The sequence below is a fragment of the Aythya ferina genome, assembly GCF_964211825.1.
Source record: "Aythya ferina genome assembly, contig: HAP1_SCAFFOLD_456, whole genome shotgun sequence".
Classification (NCBI taxonomy): domain Eukaryota; kingdom Metazoa; phylum Chordata; class Aves; order Anseriformes; family Anatidae; genus Aythya; species Aythya ferina.
Window position 1 is genome coordinate 34346 of NW_028181127.1, and position 22353 is coordinate 56698.

The window sequence follows — 22353 nt, forward strand, 5'->3', positions numbered from 1 at the left end:
GGGGGGGGCGCCACGCGGGCCCGCGCGCGCTCCTCGCTCCCCCCCTCCCCTCCCGGAGCCGGGCGAGTCCATTCGGGGAGTCGTGGGGGGGGGTAGGGGGGTCCCGGCTACCCCCTAAATTTGCCCCCCCCCGTTTTTTTCCGCCCCCCCCCCGCCGCACTCACCCCCCCCGTCCGCGAGCCCAACCGCCGCCTGCTGCCGCCGCTCCGGCTGCTGCAACCCCGCGGCCCGCACTGCGCATGCGCGGGGAGCGCCGCCCCCAACCCCCCCCTGTCCCGCAACCCCCCCCCCGCGGTGAGCGCGTCCGCCCTAAGGGAGGGGAGGGGGAGGAGAGCGCCCCGCGCGCTCTGCGCATGCGCCGCGAGGCAGCCGCGCAGCCGCCGCCCCGCCCCTCGCCGGCTGCGCGTGCGCAATGAGGGAGGGGCGCGGTGGGGGCGAGGCGGGGGAGCGGCGCTGCGCATGCGCGGGGTGGGGGGGGAGGGGGTTGCGGCGCCACGCGCGGCGCGGTGCGCATGCGCGGCGCGGCGCCCGCTGGCCCCCGCCCCTCCCTGGTGCAGTGCGCGTGCGCGGTGCGCCCCCTCCTCCCCCTCCCCGCGTGGTCGCCGCTGGGGCGGGCGGGGCTGCGCATGCGCAACGGGGAGGGGAGGGGGGAAAGGAGGGAGCGGCGGCCACGCCCCGCACTGCGCATGCGCGACCATAGAGACGCGGCTCGGCGGGCAGAGCGCCCCCCGCCGCCATCTTGGGGAGGGGGCGAGCGGCTGCCATGGCAACGGCGCGGCGAAAAGGGCCGGCGTGGATGCAAATGAGCTTAATGAGGGCAATTAACGGCCCGGGTCCGCCCTCATTAACACTACGCCCACCACCCGCTCAGACTACGTGAAATTATGCGAATTACCACAGGTGTGGGGCAGTTTTCCCTTTGAAAATTAAATTTATTCAAATATCCGCAATCTTAGCCCGGCCCAGCGCTGCGCAATTGCGCCCAGCCAAGCGCAGACGGCCGATATTATGTAAATTTATGTTAATGACATGCTAATAAGCGCGGCGGCGCTTCTGCGCATGCGTGGCCGTCTGAGGGAGGCGGCGGTCACGCGGCCGGGCGGCGCGTGGCTGCTCCTGCGCATGCGCCAACAGCGAGGGGAGGGGGGAGAGCGAGACAACCGCGCCGCCGCCCGTGCGCATGCGCCGCCCCGCTCCCGCCTTTCCCCCCCCCCACCCCCACGTGGTGCCGCGCGCCTCGTGCCCGCCACGCGCCCGGCGGCCAATCCCCGCCCTCCCCCTCCCCCCCCAGCCAATGGGGAGCCGCGGGCGAGGCGCGAAGCCGGAGGGGCGGAGCCTGGCGGCCGTTGGCGAGGCCGCCCCGGGCAGCGCCCGCCTCAAAAGCGGCGGCGGCGGCGGCGGGGCCGGAGCTCAGCGCCGCTCCCCTCCCCTCAGCGCCCACCGCCGTTCCCGGCCGCCCCCCGGCGCTCTCCGCCATCGCCCCCCGGTGGCCGCGGCCATGCTGAGCGACGCGCAGGGCCCCGCCGAGCCCCCCGGCCCCCCCCCGGGCTCCCCACCGCCCCCCGCCCCTTCCCCGGTGCCGCCGCCGTCCCCGGCCCCCTCCTCAGAGGCCGCCTCCGCCCCTCCCCCACCTGCCCCGGCCGTTACCGCCGCGGCCCCGCCCCGCGCCAAGCGCGTGCTGGGTGAGGGGCGGGGCCTGGGGCGGGGCACGCCCACTGAGGGGGGTGTTAGGAGGGGGTGGGAGGGGCTTGGGGTGATTGGCAGGGGTGGGGCACGCCCACAGGGTGGGGTGGGGGTGGTTGGGGGGGTACTGGGGGTAACTGGGAGGGGCTGGGGGGTTCTGGGGGTAACTGGGAGGTACTGGGATAGGTTAGGGGGTAATTGGGTGTAACTGGGAGAAGCTGGGGGGTAACTGGGAGTCACTGGGAGGGGCTGGGGGAGTAACTGGGGGATACTGGGGGGTCCTGGGATAGGTTAGGGGGTACTGGGGGGTACTGGGGGTAACTGGGAGGTACTGGAGATAACTGGGAGAGGCTGGGGGGGTTACTAGGTGTAACTGGGAGGGGCTGGGGGAGTAACTGGGGGGTACTGGGATAGGTTAGGGGGTAACTAGGGGGTACTGGGAGCTGCTGGACATAACTGGGGGTAACTGGGAGAGGCTGGGAGGGTTACTGGGCATAACTAGGAGGGACTGGGGGGTACTGGGGTAGGTTAGGGGGTACTGGGGTAGGTTAGGGGGTACTGGGAGCTGCTGGGTGTAGCTGGGGGTAACTGGGAGCTACTGGAGATAACTGGGAGAGGCTGGGGGGGTTACTGGAGGTCACTGGGAGGGGCTGGGGGAGAAACTGGGGGGTACTGGGATAGGTTAAGGGGTAATGAGGTGGTACTGGGAGCTGTTGGGGGTAACTGGGGTTAACTGGGAGAGGCTTGGGTGGAACTGGGAGCTATTGGGGATAACTAGGAGGGGCTTGGAGGTAACTGGGAGCTACTGGGATTGACTGGGAGAGGCAGGGGGTAATTGGGGGTACTGGGATCTATAAGGGGTACTGGGAGAGGCTGGGGGGATAACTGGGGGTTACTGGGGTTATCTGAGAGAGGCTGGGGGGGTTAACTGGCTGATACTGGTGGTAACTGGGAGGGAGTGGGGGTTAACTGGGAGCTACTGGAAGAGGTTGGGGGGTAACTTGGGATACTGGGGGAGTATTGGGGTAACTGGGAGCTATTGGGGTAACTGGGAGAGACTGGGGGCTAATAGAGTTAATTGGGGAAGGCTGGGATGGTAACTGGGAGCTGCTGGGGGGTGACTGGAGGTGACTGGGAGCTATTGGGGGTTACTGGGGGTGATTAGAAAGGGCTGGGGGAGCTGCTGGGGTTAACTGGGAGATACTGGGAGTGCTTGGTAGAGGCTGTGAGGCATACTGGGTGTAACTGGGAGGAGCTAGAGAGGCTGGGGGTTAACTGGGAGCTACTGGGGTTAACTGGGAGGGTTGCTGGGAGGTCACTGGGGCTTACTGGGAGGGCACCTGCCCATACTGGGGGCTCCCCCTGGCCCTTAAGGGGGTCTCTGGGTGGGGGGGGGGCAGTAAGAGAGAATCCCAAAATTGACGTTTTTCACCCCAAATTCTCCCCCCCCAGCCACCCAGGTGCTGGGCACTGTCAAATGGTTCAACGTGCGCAACGGCTACGGCTTCATCAACAGGTGGGGGGGGGGACAAAAAATTGGGGGGGGGGCCAAAATTAGGGGGGAGGTCCCAAAATTGGGGTGGGGGGGGGCGCAAATAGGGGCGGATGATAAATGGGGGGGGGAGGGGCAAAAATGGGGGGCAGAAAATTGGGGGTGGGGGGGCACAAATTGGGGGGGTGGGGAGCCAAAATTGGAGGGGTGGGGTCCTGAAGGGGGGGGGGGGCAAATTTGGGGGGTGCAAAGTGTGTGGGGGGGGTGAGGGTACAAACGGGGGGGGTGGGGCTCAAAATTGGAGGAGACACAAATGAGGGGCGCTAATTACTAATTAAGGATGGGGGGGGTCACAAATTGGGGCCGGTGACCCCAAATTCTGGAGGGGGGGGGCCCCAAATTGCCTTAATTAACCCCCCCCTTCATTAATCCCCCCCAGGAATGACACCAAGGAGGACGTCTTCGTGCACCAGGTACCCCAAAACCCCCCCCAAAAAATTCTTGGGGTGTCCCCAGGACCCCCCTGGGCCCCCCTGAATTTTTGGGGACCCTCCCCAAAATTTTGGCCCCCCCCAGACGGCGATCAAGCGCAACAACCCCCGCAAGTTCCTGCGCAGCGTGGGCGACGGCGAGACCGTGGAGTTCGACGTGGTGGAGGGGGAGAAGGTAGGTGGGCGGGGCCTCCGCGGGACACGCCCCTTTCGCGAAGCCACGCCCCCTTCTCGCAAACCACGCCCCTTTTCCTTAAGCCACTCCCCTTCTGTCCTATTACCGCACCCCCTTGGGTGTTGGGCTGCTTGGAGGGTGGGGCACCACCTGCACAGGCCACGCCCCATCTCTCCAAGCCACGCCCCAGTGTTGCCACGCCCCCTTTCACAAACCACGCCCCTACCACGCCCCTTTCCCTTAAGCCACACCCCTTCTATCCCATCACCACGCCCCCTTTGGGCATTTCACTGCTTAGAGGGCTGGGGCACCACCTGCACAGGCCACGCCCCCTCTCGCACAGGCCACGCCCACCACATTGCCACGCCCTGTTCTACAGGCCACGCCCCTTTTCCTTAAGCACTCCCCCTCCATCCTATCACCACACCCCCTTGGGCGTTGCGCTGCATGGAGGGCTAGGGCACCACCTGCACAGGCCACGCCCCCTCTTCCCAGGCCACGCCCACCACATTGCCACGCCCTGTTCTACAGGCCACGCCTCCTCTTGTTGCCACGCCCCGTTTCCCTAAGCCATGCCCCCTTCATCCTATCACCACGCCCCCCTTGGGCATTGCATTGTGTAGAGGGCTGGGGCACCTCCTGCTTAAGCCACGCCCCCTCCAGCACAGACCACGCCCTTTTACATTGCCACACCCTTTTTACAGACCACGCCCCTTTCCATAAGCCACGCCCCCTCCATCCCCTCCCTTGCCCTTTATGGAGGGCTGGGGGCACCACCTGAACAGGCCACGCCCCCTCCCACCCAGGCCACGCCCTCTTGGCCAAGGCCCCTCCCATAGTGCCACTCCCCCTCCTTTCCCATGCTGGTGCCTGAGCCCCATAGCCACGCCCCTTTCCTCCCCATAGCCACGCCCCCTGCTGGCTGGCCACACCCCCTCCCCCATGCCTTACCCCATAGCCATGCCCTCTTCTGGGTGGCCACGCCCCCCTCTTGGCTAAGCCACGCCCACTTTACCATGCACCCACCCTCCTGGCTTCACAGCCACGCCTCCTAGGCAAACCACGCCCCCTTTCCTTTAGGCCACGCCTCCTTTCTATCCCCACTTACCCCCAATGTTACCACCCCAGGCCCCCCCACTCCCCTCCAGGCCCTCCTCCATCAATTAGCCACACCCATTCTGTAACCACGCCCCCTGGATAAGCCCCGCCCCTTTTAGCCACGCCCTCTTTCCATCCCCACTTACCCATGGAACCACCCCAGCCCCACCGACTTCCCTCCAGCACCCGCCCCCACCCACCACATGACCACGCCCCCTCCACAAGCCCCACCCCCTCCTTTAGGCCACGCCCCCTCCATGCACCCACCTCCCTCCCATTACCAACCCACCCCCTTCCCATCCTCACTCCCTCCCCCTCCAGGCCCCTCCCCTCCCCTCTAGCCCCACCCACCTCCTCAAACCCCTCCCCCTCGCCAAGCCCCGCCCCCTCACGTGTCTCCACCCCCCCCCTTAGGGCGCGGAAGCCGCCAACGTGACGGGCCCAGGGGGGGTCCCGGTGAAGGGCAGCCGCTTCGCCCCCAACCGCCGCCGCTACCGCCGCTTCATGCCCCGCCCCCCGCGCGGAGGCCCCGCCCCCTCCGCCGCAGGCTCCGCCCCCCGGCAGCTGTCACCGCCCCCACCGCCAAGGGGGGCCGGAGGGTGAAGGGGGGCGGGGGGAAGGGGCTGCTCAGCCCCCCCCCCTGCCCCGCCGCCGCCGCCCCCCCCCCTTCTTCTTCCGCCGCCGCTTCGTGAGGGGGGGGCGCAGGCAGCAGGAGGGACCCGAGGTGGGTACGGGGGGGTTATGGGGGGGGGGTTGGGGGTCAATGGGGGGGGTTGGGGGGGTTGGAGGGGAGTGAGAGGGTTTGGGGGGGGTTATGTGGGGGGCTTGGGGGGTAATAAGGGCATTTGGGGGAGAAGGGGGGGTTCAGGGGGGATTTGGGGTTTTGAGGGGGGAGTTTGGGGGGGGTTGGGGATAATGAGGAGATTTAGGGGGTGATGGGGGGGTAACAAGAGGATTGGGGGGTAATTGGGGGGGTTGGGGGTTAATGAGGGGGCAATGGGGGGGAAAGGGGCATTTGGGAGGGCCTTGGGGGGGCTAATGAGGAGCTTTAGGGTAAATGAGGGGGCAACAAAGGGATTTGGGGGGGTAATTAGGGGGTTGGGGGTGCTTGGAGGGGGAATAAGTGGGGTTGGGGGGGCTGGGGGGGGCAATTATGGGGTTTGGGGGTAAAATGAGGGGGGTTGGGGGGGGCTTGGGGGCATTTGGGGGGGGTAATGAGGGAACTGGGGGGGCTTGGGGGGTCTTGGGGGCATTTGGGGGTCCTGGGGGGGGGTTTGGGTCCCCTCCTGACCCCCCCCCCTTTTTTCTCCTTCCTTCTGGTCAGACTCCTGAGGGGGCGGAGCAAAAGGGCGCGGCCCCGCCCCCTGGTGGGGAGGCCCCGCCCACCGTGCCCCCCCCTGAGCGCACCCTGGGACAGCGGGGGTTCCGCCCGCGCTTCCGCAGGTAGGGGGCGGGGCCTGAGTCGGAGGGGCGGGGCTTAACGGGAGAGGGGCGGGGCTTAAAGGTGGAGTGGGCGTGGCCTAACAGGGAGGGGGAGCCTGAAGGTGGGTGGGGACTCAAAGGGAAGGGTTTAGAGAGGTGGGCGTGGCCACAAAGGGGTGTGGCGTAAGTGGGTGGAGTCTCAAACTGGGTGGGGTTTCAGGGGGGAGGGGCCTCGGGGAATGGGCAGGGGGTGGGGGCTAAAGAGGGGCTCAGGAGGGAGGGGGCATGGCCACAAGGGGGTGGGACCATAAGGGGGCGTGGCCTCAATTGTAAGGGGGCGTGGCCTCGGTGGGTGTGGCCTCCGAGGTGGTGGTGGTTTGAGGAAGGGGGTGGGGCCTGGAGGGGGCGTGTCCCTGACTCGTGGCCCCGCCCCCAGGCCATTCCGGCCCCGTGCCCCACCCGAGGCCATGGCTGAGGGAGGTGATGCTGAGGGGGCGGGGCCGGGGGCGGGGCAAGGGGCGGGGCCTGAGCCCCGCAGGCAGAGGTCCCGCCCCTTCGTCCCCTGGCGCCGCCCACCCGGCCCCGCCCGGCCCGGAACTGCCCAGGTGAGCGGGGGGGGAGGGGGGGATTTTGGGGGAATTTGGGGGGTTTTTGGGGTCCGGGGGGGGCTTTGGGGTCATCTTGGGGTCTGTGGGATTTGGGGGAGCACGTGGGGGGGGGGAGGGGGTGGTTGGGGGGGTCCTGGGGGGCTGCAGGGGGGCCCTAAGGGGGGGGTGGGGGGGATGGGGGGGGGCTTAGGGGTGCCCCCAGCCCCATTTTGGGGTCCCCAGGATTTGGGGTGCCCCCTTGGGATGACCCCGACCCCATTTTGGGGGTCCCTAAATTGGTGGGGTGACCCCAGGGGGCTGGGCCAGGTCCCTTTTGGGGTTCCTGGGGGTCCCTAAGGGGCTGGGGGGGCTCCTTAGGGTTGCCCCCCCCCCATTTTTGGCTCGCGGGGGGGGGTGTTTGGGGGATCCCCAAGCTGTGGGGTGACCCCATAGAGTCCCCCCCTTTTGGGGTCGCGGGGGGGGTCCCTAAAATTCGGGGTGTCCCCATAAGGTTCTCCCCCTCCCCATTTTAGGGCCCTGGGGGGGGGTCTCCAAGGTGTCTGGGGGGGGTCCCCAGGATATGGGGGGGGTCCCAGGCTATGGGGTGACCCCATGGGATCCCCCCCCAAATTTTGGGGTCCCTCACCCTTTATTTTCCCCCCCCCCAGCCCCGCCACCCCCAAGGAGCCACCGCCGCCCCCCCCAGCTCAGCTGCCGCGGGGGGACACCCCGGCCAGCGCCCCCCCCCTGAGCCCAAGGGCACCGAGGCGTCGCCGACCCCCCCGGAAATCCCCCCCTGGAGGTGAGACCCCAAAAATCCGCCTGACCCCCCCCCCAAAATCCACCTGACCCCCCCCATGGTGTGTGACCCCCCCAATTGTCCCCTTGGGACCCCAAATCTCCCCCCCTTTTGTGTCCCCCCCCCCCAAATTTCCCCCTCTTACCCCCCCCCTTTTTGGGGTACCCCCCTAAATCCCCCAATTTTTTGCCCCCCCCCTCTTTTGGGGCTGCCCCCCCCCCCCCCAAATCCCTCAATTTGTGGCTTTTTCCCCCCCCACCCCAAAAAAAAAAAAAACAACCGCCCCCCCTTGTGCCCCCCCCCCCCAAATTCCCCCTTGCACTCCCCCCTTTTGGGGTGCCCCCCCCAAATCCTCCTCCCCCCACTTCGGGTGCCCCCCCCCTAAAAAAAAAAAAAAACCCTCGCCCCCATTTTTTTGGGGTGCCCCCCCACTGACCCCCCCCCTTTCCCCACAGGTCTCCGCCGCCCCCCCCGCTGACGACTGAGCCCCCCCCCCCCCCCCACCACCACCACCGCGGGGGGGGGGCAGGAAGAGGAGCCCCCCCGGCGCCCCCCCCCCTCACCAGGTGCCCCCCCCCCCATTTCCCTGTTGAAGCCCCCCCCCAGTAAAGGCATTTGCACCGCAGCGACCCCCCCCGCCTCGTCTGTGCCCCCCCCACCCCAAAAAAAAATTTGGGGGGGGGGGGTTGGGGCTGGTTTTGGGGCCCCCCCACCCCAAAAAAAACCACACAAGGGTTTGGGGGGGGGGGAGCAGCGTTTATGTACAGCGGGGGGGGGGCAAAGTGGGGGGGCCCCCCTGGGAGAAAAGGCACTGGGGTGGGGGGGGACCCCAAAATGCCCCCCCAAAAAATTATTTAGGGTGGGGGGGACCCCAAAAAGCCCCCCCAAGGTGCTAAAGGGAAGGGGGGGACCCCAAAATGCCCCCCCCCCCCCAAATTTTTTAGCGTGGGGGGGGGCCCAAAATGCCCCCCTAAGGTGCCTAAGGTAAAGTGGGGGGGGCAAAATCCGCCCCCCAAATTATTTAGGGTGAGGGGGGGTCCTCAAAATACCCCCCCCCCCGCCAATTATTTGGGGGGGGGGACCCCAAAATGCCCCCCCCAGGGTGGTTGGGGTGGGGGGGGGCAGCCTAAAATGCCCCCCCCCAAAGCATTTAGGGTGGGGGGGGGCTCCTAAAATCCCCCCCAAGTTATTTAGGGTGGGGGGGGGGGCCAAAATTGCCCCCCCCCCCGCAATTATTTAGGGTGGGGGGGTCCCCAAAAAGCCCCCCCCAAGGTGCGTAAGGGAAGGGGAGACCCCAAAAGCCCCCCCCAAGTTAATTAGGGTCGGGGGGGGTCCCAAAATGCCCCCCCCCCCCCCCCCCCCAACAAATTTGGCGTCCCGGGGGGGGCCCAAATTGCAGGATTTGGGGGATTTCCCCCAAAATTTGGGGTTGGGGGGGGCACAGGGGTTAGAAATTTAATTTTTTTAGGGTTTTTTTCCCCAAATTTCAAGGGGGGGGGGGCGAAACTGCGGGTTTTGGGTGATTTCTCCCCAAAATTTAAGGTTTTTGGTTTTGGGGGGGGGGGCTCGCTGGGGTCCCAGATGGGTTTTGGGGGAATTTTCCCCAAATTTGGGGTTTTGGGGGAATTTTCCCCAAATTTGGGGTTTTGGGGGAGTCCCAGTGCGACTTTTTTGGGGATTTCACCCCAAAATAGTGTTTTTTTTGGGGGGGGGGGCACAAATAGCAGCTTTGGGGGATTCCCCCCCAAATTTGGGGGTCTTTTGGGGGGGCGTCCCCGAAAATGACGTCACAGGGAGGGATTTTGGGGCGGTTTCACCCAAAATTTGGGGTCGGGGGGGGGGGAGGGGTGGATCCTACACGCACACCACAAGCAGCGCTTTTGGGGGAAATTCCCCAAATTTTGGGTTTTCTTTGAGGGGGGGGTCCCAAAAAGGGGTCACAAGCAGCGGGTTTGGGGGAAAAGTCCCCAAATTTGGGGCTTTTTGGGGGGGATTTCCCCAAATTTGGGGGGTTTCGGTGTGGGGGGGTCTCAAACGTGGGTAACAAAGTGCAGATTTTGGGTGTTTTCCCCCCAAAAAAAGTTAGTGTTTTTTTTTAAGGGGGGGTGTCCCCGTGCCCCCCCCCCCCCTTTGCATCACAAGCAGCAGCTTTTGGGGCAATTCCCCCGAATTTGGGGGGTTTTGGGGGTCCCTGATCAAAAAAAAAGAGGTTTTGGGGGAATTCCCTGAAAATTTAGTGGTTATTTTTTGAGGGGGGGGGGGTCTCAAAATGGGGCAGAAGCAGCAGCTTTTGGGGCAATTTCCCCTGGTTTTGGGGCTTTTTCTTTGCGGGGGGGTCCCAAAGTGAGGGTTTTTGGGGGGATTTCCCCCAAATTCTTTTTTTGGGGGGGGTTCATTTGAGGCCCCCCCTCAAATTTTTTTTACGGGGGGGGGTCTCAAGGTCTCAATGGGGCCCCCCCTCAATTTAATTTGGGGGGGGGCTCCTTTGGGTCCCCCCTTCTGTATTTTGGGGGGGGGGGTAGGGGTCACTTTTGGCCCCCCCTTAAATATTTTAGGGGGGGGCCTCAAATGAGACCCCCCCAATTATTTTTGGGGGGGGGGGGGTTCATTTGAGGCCCCCCCCTTAACATTTTTTTTGGGGGGGGGTCTCATTACCCCCTCTTAAGCTTTTTACAGTGGGGGGGCCCCAATTGAGACCCCCCCCAATTAAATTTTGGGGGGGGGGGGGCTCTCCTATGACCCCCCCTTTATTTTTTTTTTGAGGGGGGGGCTCATACTAGAGCCCCCCCCATATATTTTTTTTGGGGGGGACTCTCCTGTGACCCCCCCCTTATTTTTTTTGGGGGGGGGTCTCATAGGAGAGCCCCCCCTTTATAATTTTTTTTGGGGGGGGGGCTCTCTTATGACCCCCCCTTTATATCTTTTGGGGGGGGCTCTCCTATGGCCCCCCCCTTTATTTTTTTTGGGGGGGGGGCTCATAGGAGAGCCCCCCCTTTATAATTTTTTGGGGGGGGCTCTCCTATAACCCCCTGTTTCTTATTTCTTTTTGGGGGGGGGCTCTCCTATGCCCCCCAGTTTATTATTTTTTTTGGGGGGGGGCCTCTCCTATGCCCCCCCCTTTACTATTTTTTCGGGGGGGGGGTCCCTCAGTCGGGCTCCTCGTCGCCCCCCCCCAGGCGCTGCAGCTCGGTGCTGGCTTTGTCCTCCCCTCCCCCCCCCCCTCCCCCCCCAGGGGGCAGCAGCAGCAGCAGGGGGGGGGTCCCGGGGGGGTCGCCTCCGCCGCCCCCCCCCTCGCTGAAGGGGCGCCCCCGGGTCTCGGGGAGCCGCAGGAAGGTGAAGACGGCGAAGGCGGCCAGCAGGGAGCCGAACAGCACGAACACCCAGGGACCCAGGGCGCGCTGGGGGGGCAATTAGGGGGGGGGGGCAATTAGGGGGGGCAATTAGGGGTGTGGGACCCCCCCCGGGGCGTTTGGCCCCGTTAGAGGGGCTCTTTCTGCCCCTTAACCCCCCCCTGTTGCCCTGCATCCCATTTGACCCCTAATAACCCTTATGCCCCCCCCACCCTGTGACCCCCCCCTTATTGCCCCCCCACCCCAATTACCCCCCAATTGTCCCCTGTTGCCCCCCCCCACCCCAATTGCCCCCCAATAATTCCCCTATTGCCCCCCCATCCCCTTAACCCCCCCCTTATTGCCCCCTCCCACCCCATAGCACCCCAAACACCCAGGGACCCAGGGCACGCTGGGGAGGCAAATTGGGGGGGGGGCAATTAGGGGGGGCAATTAGGGGGGGTAATTAGGGGTGTGGGACCCCCCCCCGGGGCATTTGGCCCCCATTAGAGGGGCTTCAGCCACCCCATAGCCCCCCTATTGCCCTGCATCCTGTTTGACCCCTAATAACCCTCCCCTTTATGACCCCCCCTTATTGCCCCCCCACCCCAATTACCCCCCCCAGTTGTCCCCCTATTGCCCCCCCCACCCCATAACCCCCCCCAATAATTCCCCCGTTGCCCCCCCACCCCATTACACACCCCCATTAACCCCTCTTTTATGGCCCCCCCACCCTGTGACCCCCCCCTTATTGCCCCCCCACCCCAATTGCCCCCCCGTTGCCCCCCCACCCCGTGACCCCCCCAATAGTTCCCCTCTTGCCCCCCCCATTATTACTCCCCTGCCCCTTGTGTAATCCCCGCCCCCCTTTAGCCCCGCCCCTTTAGGCCCCTCCCCTTTAGCCCCGCCCCCTTTACACCCTCCCATGACCCCTTCCCCAACCCCCTCCCCCTTCAGTCCTTGCCCCTTTAGGCCCCTCCCCCTTTGGCCCCTTCCCCCTCAGACCCCGCCCCCTTTAGCCCCTCCCCCTTTAGCCCCGCCCCCTTAGCCCCTCCCCCTTAAGCTCCGCCCCCTTTAGCCCCTCCCATGACCCTCGCCCCTTTAGGCCCCTCCCCTTCAGTCCCCCCTTTATGCCCCTCCCCCTTTATCCCCGCCCCCTTTAAGCCCCTCCCCCCTTAATGCCCTCCCCCTTTAAACCCCGCCCCCTTTACACCCTCCCATGACCCCTGCCCCTTCTGTAACCCCCACCTGCAGCCCTCCCCTTCAGTCCCCTCCCCCTTTATCCCCTCCCCCTTAGGCCCCTCCCCCTTTATGCCCCTCCCCTTAAGTCCCGCCCCCCTTAAGCCCCGCCCCCTTAAGCCCTGCCCCTTTACACCCTCCCATGACCCCTGCCCCTTCTGTAACCCCCTCCCCTTGACCCCTCCCCCTTAGGCCCCTCCCCCTTCAGACCCCTCCCCCTTAGATCCCTCCCCCTTCAGCCCCGCCCCCTTAGGCCCCTCCCCCCGAGGCCCCGCCCACCTGCACAGCGGGGAAGGCCATGCCCACGGCGAAGTTGGCCGCCCAGTTGGCGGCGCCGGCCAGGGCCATGGCGGCGGGGCGGGGCCCCTGCCCGAAAAGCTCCGCCCCCAGGAACCAGGGGATGGGGCCCGGGCCCACCTCGAAGAACGCCACAAAGCCCAGCACAGACACCAGGCCCGCAGCCCCCGCCCCCGGGGAGCCCTGGGGGGGGGAAATGGGGGGTTATTGGGGGGGTATTGGGGGGCTATGGGGGGTTATTTGGGGTCAGGGGGGGTCATATGGGGGGTGTATGGGGTCAGATGGGGGGGTATTGGGGGGTTTGGGGGGGTTATTGGGGGGTATGGGGGTGTGTGGGGCCACAAAGCCCAACACAGACACCAGGCCCGCAGCCCCCGCCCCCGGGGAGCCCTGGGGGGGGCAGATAGGGGGTCAGGGGGGGTCATATGGGGGGTGTATGGGGTCAGATGGGGGGGGTATTGGGGGGTTATTTGGGGTCAGGGGGGGTCATTGGGGGGTCAGATAGGGGGTTATTGGGGGGGTATGGGGTGTGTATGGGGTCAGGGGGGGTCATATGGGGGGTGTATGGGGTCAGATGGGGGGGTATTGGGGGTATTTGGGGTCGGGGAGGTCATATGGGGGGTATTGGGGCTGTATGGGGGGGTGTATGGGGGCGTTGGGGGGTCATATGGGGGCTGTGGGGGGGTCATATGGGGTGTATGGGGGTGTATGGGGGGTGTCGGGGTTATTGGGGGCCGTGGGGGTATTGGGGGGGCACTGGGGGTGTTGGGGGGGTTCTGGGGGTGTTGGGGGGGCTCTGGGGGTACTGGGGGGGTTTTGGGGGTCCGTGGGGTCGCGGTGCCCCCCCCTCACCTGCATGTTGAGGGCGACGGTGAGGGCGATGGCGCAGCCCAGCATCCCCAGCAGCCCCAGCAGCTGCAGCGTGCGGCGCCCGGCGCGCTCCACCAGGAACAGCTGGGGGCGGGGCTTAGCGGGGGGCGGGGCCTCAAGGGGCGGGGTCAAATTGGGGCGGGGTCTAAAGGGGGAGGGGCTTTGGGGAGGGGCTTCCCGGGGAGGGTCCATGTGGGGGTTGGTGCCCGGCCCACCCCACCAGGAACAGCGGGGGGCGGGGCTTAGCAGGGGGCGGGGCCACAAGGGGGCGTGGCATAAAAGGGCGTGGCCTCAAGGGGGCGGGGTCTAAAGGGGTGGGGTCTAAAGGGGGAGGGGCTTCCCAGGGGAGGGTCCATGTGGGGGTTGGTGCCCAGCCCACCCCACCAGGAACAGCTGGGGGCGGGGCTTAGCAGGGGGCGGGGCCTCAAGGGGCGGGGTCTAAAAGGGGCAGGGTCTAAAGGGGGTGGGGCTTTGGGGAGGGGCTTCCCAGGGGAGGGTCCATGTGGGGGGTGGCGCCACACCAGGAACAGCTGGGGGCGGGGCCTCAAGGGGGCGTGGCTTCAAAGGGGCGTGGCTTCAAGGGGCGGGGCCCAAGGGGGCGGAGCCTCAGGGCACGGGGTCTAAAGGGGGCGGGGCCTCGAGGGGACGGGCTATGGGGACCCCGAGGGGGTTGGGGGGGACGGGGAGCACCCATGGGACCCTAATGGGGATACTGGGGACCCAATGGGGACAACTGGGGGGCACTGGGACCACCCACGGGGTGTGGGGGGCACCCAAGGGACCCTATGGGGTCAGGGGGACCCCCAAGGAGACCCCAACAGGGCCGTGGGGACATCCAGGGGGTGTGGGGGGCACCCATGGGACCCCCTATGGGACGTGGGGACCCCAATGGGGACAACTGGGGGGCACTGGGACCACCCATGGGGGATGGGGAGCACCCATGGGACCCTCTGGGGGACACTGGGACCCCCATGGAGACCCCAATAGGGATGGGGGGACATCCAGGGGGTGTGGGGGGCACCCATGGGACCCCTATGGGGACAGTGGGGACCCTATGGGGACACTGGGGACCCTTATGGGGAATTGGGGGGCACCCAAGGGACCCTAATGGGGACTTGGGGACCCCAATGGGGGGTGTGGAGCACCCATGGGACCCCAATGGGGACATTTGGGACCTCCGGGACTACTGGGGACACTTATGGGGAATTGGGGGGCACCCATGGGGTGCGGGGGGCACCCAAGGGACCCTACTGGGGACTTGGGGACCCCAATGTGGGGGTGGGGAGCACCCAAGGGACCCCTGTGGGGGATGGGGGCACCCATGGGCCCCCTATAGGGTCATGGGACCCCCGTAGGGTTATGGGACCCCCATGGGACCCCAGCCCCCCAAGGGTGGGTGGGGGGTGGGAGGGGCCTGGTGACGTCACTTCCAGGGGGCGTGGCTCACCGAGAGGACGGTGGCGGCCACGTTGACGGCGCCGGCCCCGATGGTGGCGTAGTCCGGGCGGCTCAGCCCCGCCCGCTCAAAGATGGCCGTCGAGTAGTAGAAGATCTGGGGGCGGGGACACGCCGGGACACGCCCCCCCGGTCAGACAGGACACGCCCACCCAGCCCAGGACACGCCCACCGAGCCCAAGACACACCCCTCTCCGGCCACACCCCGTCCCCTTTCCCCATGTGGGCCCTCAAGCCCCGCCCATGCCGCGAGGCCACGCCCACTGAGCACCTCTATAAGGCCACACCCCCTCTGAGCCCCGCCCACTTTGGTCCCGCCCCCATTGACCCCACCCCACATAGGCCACGCCCCCAGCCCCGGCCCCAGCACTTTCCGATGTTCACTTCCCCGCACCAAAGCCCCGCCCACCAGTGGCCCCTCCCATCATTAAGCCACGCCCTCCACTGAACACCGCCCACTTCATTGGCCCCGCCCACCCCTAAGCCCCGCCCACCTCAGGCTCCAACTACCCCCAAGCTCTAACTTGCCCCCCGACCCCGCCCACCCCGAGTCCCCGCCCACCCCTTTAAGCCCTTCCCAGCATAGGCCCCGCCCACTCACCAAGCCCCTCCCAATCCCATAAGCCCCGCCCACCCCTACACCACGCCCACTCCATGCCCCATCCAGACTGAACTCCCTCCCTCCCCTAAGCCCTCACCCCCTTTAGCCCCTCCCACCCCCGTAGCCCCTCCCACCCGAGGCCCCGCCCACTCCCCAAGCTCCTCCCACTCCCATAAGCCACGCCCACTCTGTACGCCACACCCACCCCTACATCATGCCCACCCCATGCTCCATCCACCCTGGGCCCCACCCACTCCTGAGACCCCTCCCACCCCCTTAAGACCCTCCCACCCGAGGCCCCGCCCACTCCCCAAGCCCCGCCCACTCCCCAAGCCCCGCCCACCCCCATAGGCCCCGCCCTCACCACATTGATCCCCAAGACCTCCTGGCAGAGCTGCAGCCACCCCATGCCCCACCCACCCCCTTTAGCCCCTCCCACCCCTTAAGCCCCTCCCACCCGAGCCCCTGCCCACTCCCCAAGCCCCGCCCACCGCCGTAGTCCCCACCCTCACCGCGTTGATGCCCGAGAGCCACTGGCACAGGGCAACCCCACGGCCACCCTGGGCCCCACCCACCCCTGTGACCCCACCCACCCCCGAGGCCCCTCCCACCCGAGGCCCCTCCCACCCCCCAAGCCCCGCCCACTCCCCTTAGCCCCGCCCTCACCCCGTTGATGCCGGAGAGCTGCTGGCACAGCCCCAGCCACCCCACGCCCCACCCACCCCCTTTAGCCCCTCCCACCCCTTAAGCCCCTCCCACCCTAGACCCCACCCACTCCCAAACCCCGCCCAATCTCAAAGCCACGCCCACCCATATACCATACCTAACCAACATCCCATCTACCCTGTGCCCCACCCACACCTGTGACCACTCCCACCCCCTTAAGCCCCTCCCACCCCTTAAGCCCCTCCCACCCGAGGCCCCGCCCACCCCCCAAGCCCCGCCCACTCCCCTTAGCCCCGCCCTCACCGCGTTGATGCCCGAGAGCTGCTGGCAGAGCTGCAGCCCCACGGCCACCACCAGGGGCTGGCGGTAGCGGCGGCTGCGGCAGAGCTGGAGCAGCCCCACCCTGGGGGCGGGGCCTCGAAGCTCCGCCCCCAGCGCCTCAAGCGCCGCCCCCGCCGCCTCCGGCCCCACCAGGCGGGTCAGGCCTGGGGGGGGGGGGGAGGGGGGAGAGAGAGAGGTGAGACACGCCCCCCGTGGGGGTGGGGCCTGAGGGGGCGTGGCCTCAAAGGGTGGGGGCCAAAGGGGGTGTGGCCTCAAGGGGTGGGGCTTCATGGGGTGGGGCCAAATGGGGCGTGTCTTTAGGGGGTGTGGCCAAATGGGGTGTGCATTCAAGGGGTGGGGGCAATGGGGACGTGGCCTCAAGGGGTGGGGCCAAAGGGGGCGTGGCTTCGGGGGGTGGGGCCAGATGGGGGGTGTCTTTAAGGGGTGGGGCTAAAGTGGGCGTGTCCTCGAGGGGGTGGTTGACATAAAGGGAGTGGGTGTGGCCTCAGGGAGTGTGGGTAAAGGGGTGTGGCTTCGTGTGGGAGGGGCCAAAGGGGGCGTGGCTTCATGGAGTGGGGGCAATGGGGGCGTGGTCTCAAGGGGGTGGGGCCAAAGGGGGCGTGTCCCTAAGAGGGTGGGGTTAAGGGGTGGGCGTGTCCTCGGGGCAGTGGTCAGAATAAAGGGATAGGGCAGGAATTCATTGGGGTGTGGCTAAAGGGGGCGTGGCGCAGGGGGGCGTGGCCAGAAGGGGGCGTGTCTTTAAGGGGGTGGGGCTAAGGGTGGGCGTGTTCCAGGGGGGTTGTTAGGACTTAAAGCGGACGGGGCTGCCCCCAGTGGGTTGAGACTTGGAGGGGTGTGTCCTGAGGGGGGCGTGGCTTATAGGGGCGTGTCTCCAGGTGGGCGGGGTCAGAGTGGGCGTGTCCCCAGGTGGGCGTGGCCTAATTGGGCGTGTTCCGGGGGGGCTGATTGGACTTAAAGGGGACGGGGCTGCCCCCACTGGGGCGGGATTAGGAGGTGCATGCCCTGAGAGGGGCGTGGCTTATAGGGGCGTGTCCCCAGTGGGGCGGGGCCTGAGTGGGCGTGTCCTAGGTTGGCTGGTTGGACTTAAAGAGGCCAGGGCTGCCCCCACTGGGGCGGGACAAGGAGGGGCGCGCCCTGAGGGGGGCGTGGCTTATATGGGCGTGTCCCCAGGTGGGAGGGGCCTGAGTGGGCGTGTCTTTAGGGGGTGGGGCTGATGGTAGGCGTGTCCTTGGGGGGCTGGTTGGACTTAAAGGGGCCAGGGCTGCCCCCAGCAGGGCGGGACAAGGAGGGGCGTGCCCTGAGGGAGGCGTGTCTTATAGGGGCGTGTCCCCAGGTGGGCGGGGCCTACGTGGGCGTGTCTTTAGGGGGTGGGGCTCACCGTGCCGTGCCTGCGCCCCCCGGCCGCGGCCCAGCAGGAAGCGGGGGCTCTCGGGGCACAGGGGCAGCAGCAGCGCCTGCAGCGCCGCCGGCACCAGCCCCAGCCCCAGCAGCAGCGGCCAGCGCCCGGCCGAGCCCAGCAGCTCCTCCAGGCCCAGCACCTTTTTTTGGGGGGTGGCGGTGACGTCATGACCCCCCCATGACGTCATACCCCCCCGTGACGTCATGACCCCCCCCCAGACAGCCTCACCCCACCCCATCGGTTTCTACCCCTCCCCCAAATCCCATCCCAAATCTTCTTTGATTGCCCCCTCCCCCCCTCCGTAATCCCCCCCCCCCAAAGCCACCCCCCCCCCCTTGAGACTCCCCCCTCAGACCCCCCCCATTGTCCCCTTAATCCCCCAGGACCGATTCTTCCCCAATCCACCCAGGACCCCCCCCCAAATCCCCCCATTGACCCACTGACCCCCCCAAGCCCCCCTTGACCCCCCCAACACCCTCCCTTGACCCCCCCAACCCACCCCTTGTCCCCCCAAGTCCCCCCAACCTCCCCCCTTTGACTCCCCATTTCCCCCTCGACCCCCCTTAACCCCCCCCAGCCCCCCCTCTTTGACCCCAAGCCCCCCCTCTTGACCCCTTAATGCCCTCCCCCTTGACCCCACAGCCCCCCCGCCCCCCCATCAACCCCCAAACCTCACCCCTTGACCCCCCAACGCCCTCCCTTGACCCTCCCAACCCACCCCTTAACCCCCAAGCCCCCCCTTTTGACCCCCCAAGCCCCCCCTTTGACCCCCCAGCCCCCCCCACCACTGCCCCCCACCCCCCCTGCCCCTCCCCACCTGTGCCACCAGGATGCCGGTGACGATGGCCAACTGGTGCACAGTGCCCAGGGCCCCCCGCAGGCGGGTGGGGGCGATCTCCCCCACGTACATGGGCACCAGGCCCGACGCCAACCCTGGGGGGGGGACACGGACACGTGTGGGGCTCGGCCCCCCCCCCGGACCGGGCCCCATAGCCCCTTTAAGAGGTGTTAGTGCCCCTTTAAGAGGTATTATTGCCCTTTTAAGAGGTGTTAGTGCCCCTTTAAGAGGTGCATTGCCCCTTTAAGAGGTTATTACCCCCTTAAGTGGAGTTATTACCTCGTTAAGAGTTGTCACTGCCCCTTTAAGAGGAGTTTTTACCCCTTCGAGAGGTGGATTGCCCCTTTAAGAGGCATTGCTAACCCTTTAAAAGGTGGTGATGCCCTTTTAAAAGGTGCACTGCCCCTTTAAGAGGCGTTATTACCCCTTTAAGAGTTTTTTTTTCCCCTTTAAGAGATGTTATTGCCCCTTTAAGAGGAGACATTGCCCCTTTAAGTGGTGTTATTGCCCCTTTAGGAGGGGCCATTTCCCCTTTAAGAGGAGACATTGCCCCTTTAAGAGGTGCACTGCCCCTTTAAGAAGAGGCATTGCCCCTTTAAGGAATGTCATTGCCCCTTTAAGAGGGGTCGTTGCCCCTTTAAGAGGTCCCGTTGCCCTTTTAAGGGTTGCCGTTGCCCCTTTAAGAGGCGTCCCCGCCTCCCATTGGCTGGTACCTGAGTAGGCGCCGAGGATGAAGCGGCCAATGATGATGAGGACGTAGGAGGGGCCGAGCTTGGCCCCGCCCAGCAGGGCCCCGCCCACGAAGGCCAGCGCGTTGCTGGCGATCATGGCGTGCTTCCTGGGGGGCGGGGCCACGTCAAGGACACGCCCCCCCGGCATGGACACGCCCCCTCGCCCCCAGGTGGACCCCACTCCCTGCCACGCCCCCATTGGCTCCACCCTGAAGCCCCGCCCCTTTAAGCCCCGCCCGATACCCCACCCCTTTCTTTAAGCCCTGCCCCTTTAGGACCAACCCCTATAGACCCCGCCCACTTGAAGCCCCGCCCCTTTAGACCCCTCCCTTTATGAGCCCCACCCCTATAATCCCCGCCCCTTTACGCCCCCGCCCCCTTACTCCTACATCCACCCCACCCATAGCTCCACCCCTTTAGACCCCGCCCCTTCAGACCACACCCATAATGACCCCGTCCTCTTTAGGCCCGGCCCATTAATGTCCCGTCCCCTTGGAGCCCCACCCCCTTTAGCCCCACCCCTTTAGTGCCCGCCCCTTTAAGCCCCGCCCCCTTGCCCTACCCACACCTCCCACCCCCTTCGCTCCTCCATACCCCACCCCCTCGAACCCCACCCCCTCAGACCCCTCCCCCTCAGACCCCTCCCCCTTTAGCCCCTCCCCTTCAGGCCACGCCCCTTTAGCCCCCCCTTAAGCCCCGCCCCCTTTAGCCCCGCCCCCTTTAGGCCCCGCCCCTTCAAGCTCCGCCCCCTTTAAGCCCCGCCCACCTGCCGAGCCTCTCTGCCAGCTCCCCGACGCCCAGCGCTGCCGCCAGCCCCCACCCCCTCAGACCCCACCCCCTTTCGCCCCGCCCTCTCAGACCCCGCCCCTTTAAGCCTCGCCCCTTTTAGGCACCGCCCCTTTAAGCTCCGCCCCCTTTAGTCCCCGCCCCCTTTAAGCCCCTCCCCCATACCCTACCCCCACCTCCCACCCCCTTCGCTCCTCCATACCCCACCCCCTCGAACCCCACCCCCTCAGGCCCCTCCCCCTTTATCCCCACCCCTTCAAGCCACGCCCTCTTTCGCCCCGCCCCTTCAAGCCCCACCCCCTTGAGGCCCCGCCCACCTGCCGAGCCTCTCCGCCAGCTCCCCAACACCCAGGGCGGCCACCAGCCCCCTCCCCTTCAAACCCCACCCCCTCAGACCCCGCCCCTTTAGCCCCTCCCCTTTAGGCCCCGCCCCTTCAAGCCCCGCCCCCTTTAGCCCCGCCCACCTGCCGAGCCTCTCTGCCAGCTCCCCGATGCCCAGCGCTGCCGCCAGCCCCCACCCCCTCAGACCCCTCCCCCTCAGACCCCTCCCCCTTTAGCCCCTCCCCCTTTAGCCCCGCCCCCTTTAGGCCCCTCCCCTTCAAGCCCCGCCCCCCTTTAGCCCCGCCCACCTGCCGAGCCTCTCCGCCAGCTCCCCAACACCCAGGGCGGCCACCAGCCCCCTCCCCTTCAAACCCCACCCCCTCAGACCCCGCCCCTTTAGCCCCTCCCCTTTAGGCCCCGCCCCTTCAAGCCCCGCCCCCTTTAGCCCCGCCCACCTGCCGAGCCTCTCTGCCAGCTCCCCGATGCCCAGCGCTGCCGCCAGCCCCCACCCCCTCAGACCCCTCCCCCTCAGACCCCTCCCCCTTTAGCCCCTCCCCCTTTAGCCCCGCCCCCTTTAGGCCCCTCCCCTTCAAGCCCCGCCCCCCTTTAGCCCCGCCCACCTGCCGAGCCTCTCTGCCAGCTCCCCAACACCCAGGGCAGCCCCCAGCCCCCACCCCCTCAGACCCCGCCCCTTTAGCCCCTCCCCCTTTAGGCCCCGCCCCTTAAAGCCCCGCCCCCTTTAGCCCCGCCCACCTGCCGAGCCTCTCCGCCAGCTCCCCGACGCCCAGCGCTGCCGCCAGCCCCCCCACGGAGAAGATGGCGACCGACAGGGCCCAGAGCAGCGACACCGTCTCGGGGGAGGGGGGCGCCCCCCAGCGCCGCGCCCACGTCGCGTTGTACTCCTGCTCCAGCACCTGCGGGGCACCCAAGGGTGCTGGGGGGTGGGGGGGGCACCCAGGTGTGCTCACCCGGGGGGGTCACCCTATGGGGCACCCATGTGGGGGGGCCCCAAGGTGCTGGGCTCCTGCTCTAGGATGTCCCAGGGGGGCACCCATGGGTGCTGGGGGGGTGGGGCACCCAGGGGTGCTCACCCGGAGGGGGCCACCCATAGGGCACCCATGTGACGGGGCCCAAAGGTGTTGGGCTCCTGCTCCAGGATGTTCCAGGGGGGCACCCATGGGTGCTGGGGGGGGGAGGCACCCAGGGGTGCTCACCTGGAGGGTGCCCAGCCATAGGGACCCACCCGGGGGGGGGCACCCATGGGGCACCCATGTGGGGGGGCCCCAAGGTGTTGGGCTCCTGCTCCAGGATGTTCCAGGGGGGCACCCATGGGTGCTAAGGGGGGGGGGGGCACCCAGGGGTGCTCACCCATAGGGACCCACCCGGGGACCCATCTCAAGGGGCCCACCCGGGGGGGGATCAGGGGCGTTGGGCTCCTGGTCTAACACCTAATGAGCACCCAAGGGTGCTCAGGGGGTGGGGGGCAACCAAGGGGTGCTCACCTGGGGGGTCACCCTATGAGGCACCCAACCGAGGGGGGGCCCACCTGGGGGGCGGGATCAGAGGTGTTGGGCTCCCACTCTAAACACCTAATGAGCACCCAAGGGTGCTGAGGGGGGGGGAGGCACCCAAGGGTGCTCACCTGGGGGGGACCGCACCTATAGGGCACCCATGTGGGGGGGGCCCAGGTGCTGGGATCCTGCTCTAGGATGTCCCAGGGGGGCACCCATGG

General features: G+C 67.0%; 3 protein-coding genes and 1 long non-coding RNA gene across 6 annotated transcripts in view; 2 read left to right on the top strand and 2 right to left on the bottom strand.

The window, feature by feature from the left end:
* Positions 1-257, bottom strand: part of EIF5A (eukaryotic translation initiation factor 5A) — a 23076-nt gene extending 22819 nt beyond the window's left edge. Inside the window, exon 1 of the mRNA XM_084540345.1 lies at positions 165-257. The gene's annotated coding sequence lies outside the window, so the exon portion shown is untranslated. The remainder of the gene's footprint in view (positions 1-164) is intronic.
* Positions 258-1190: 933 nt separating this feature from the next.
* LOC311429247 (uncharacterized protein) lies at positions 1191-5515 on the top strand (the record flags this gene model as incomplete). The annotated part of the gene is made up of 5 exons (XM_084540346.1): positions 1191-1682; positions 3136-3199; positions 3615-3648; positions 3752-3841; positions 5354-5515. Coding segments are annotated over exons 1-5 (738 nt in total), but the record flags the coding sequence as incomplete, so codon positions are not given.
* Positions 5516-5529: 14 nt separating this feature from the next.
* LOC311429246 lies at positions 5530-6911 on the top strand. The gene is made up of 3 exons (XR_014688199.1): positions 5530-5663; positions 6264-6382; positions 6798-6911. It is a non-coding gene; the product is annotated as an uncharacterized lncRNA (long non-coding RNA).
* Positions 6912-10792: 3881 nt separating this feature from the next.
* LOC311429249 (solute carrier family 2, facilitated glucose transporter member 4-like) lies at positions 10793-21546 on the bottom strand. Of its 3 annotated transcripts, none has more exons than XM_084540347.1 (9): positions 21375-21546; positions 19497-19621; positions 18763-18878; positions 17925-18084; positions 16508-16689; positions 14930-15034; positions 13465-13566; positions 12595-12795; positions 10793-11145 (listed from the first exon to the last, which is right to left on the bottom strand). In XM_084540347.1, the coding sequence occupies exons 2-9, from the start codon at positions 19609-19611 to the stop codon at positions 10894-10896; spliced, it is 1233 nt and encodes a 410-aa protein (XP_084396473.1). In that variant the 5' UTR covers positions 19612-19621; positions 21375-21546; the 3' UTR covers positions 10793-10893. The 3 variants fall into 3 exon arrangements, with proteins under 3 accessions (XP_084396473.1, XP_084396475.1, XP_084396474.1); XM_084540349.1 differs by lacking the exon at positions 21375-21546 and adding an exon at positions 20618-20637; XM_084540348.1 differs by lacking the exon at positions 21375-21546 and adding an exon at positions 20281-20338.
* Positions 21547-22353: the final 807 nt, after the last annotated feature.

Bases quoted from the DNA above. Each gene is read 5' to 3' on its own strand.
- LOC311429249 (XM_084540347.1), bottom strand. From the start codon at position 19,611: ATGATCGCCAGCAACGCGCTGGCCTTCGTGGGCGGGGCCCTGCTGGGC. The intron at 15,035-16,507 runs GTGAGGGCGGGG...CCCCGCCCCCAG, and splicing joins AGCTCTCGGGCATCAACGCG to ATCTTCTACTACTCGACGGC. The intron at 12,796-13,464 runs GTGAGGGGGGGG...TCCCCCCCCCAG, and splicing joins CCGTCGCCCTCAACATGCAG to GGCTCCCCGGGGGCGGGGGC.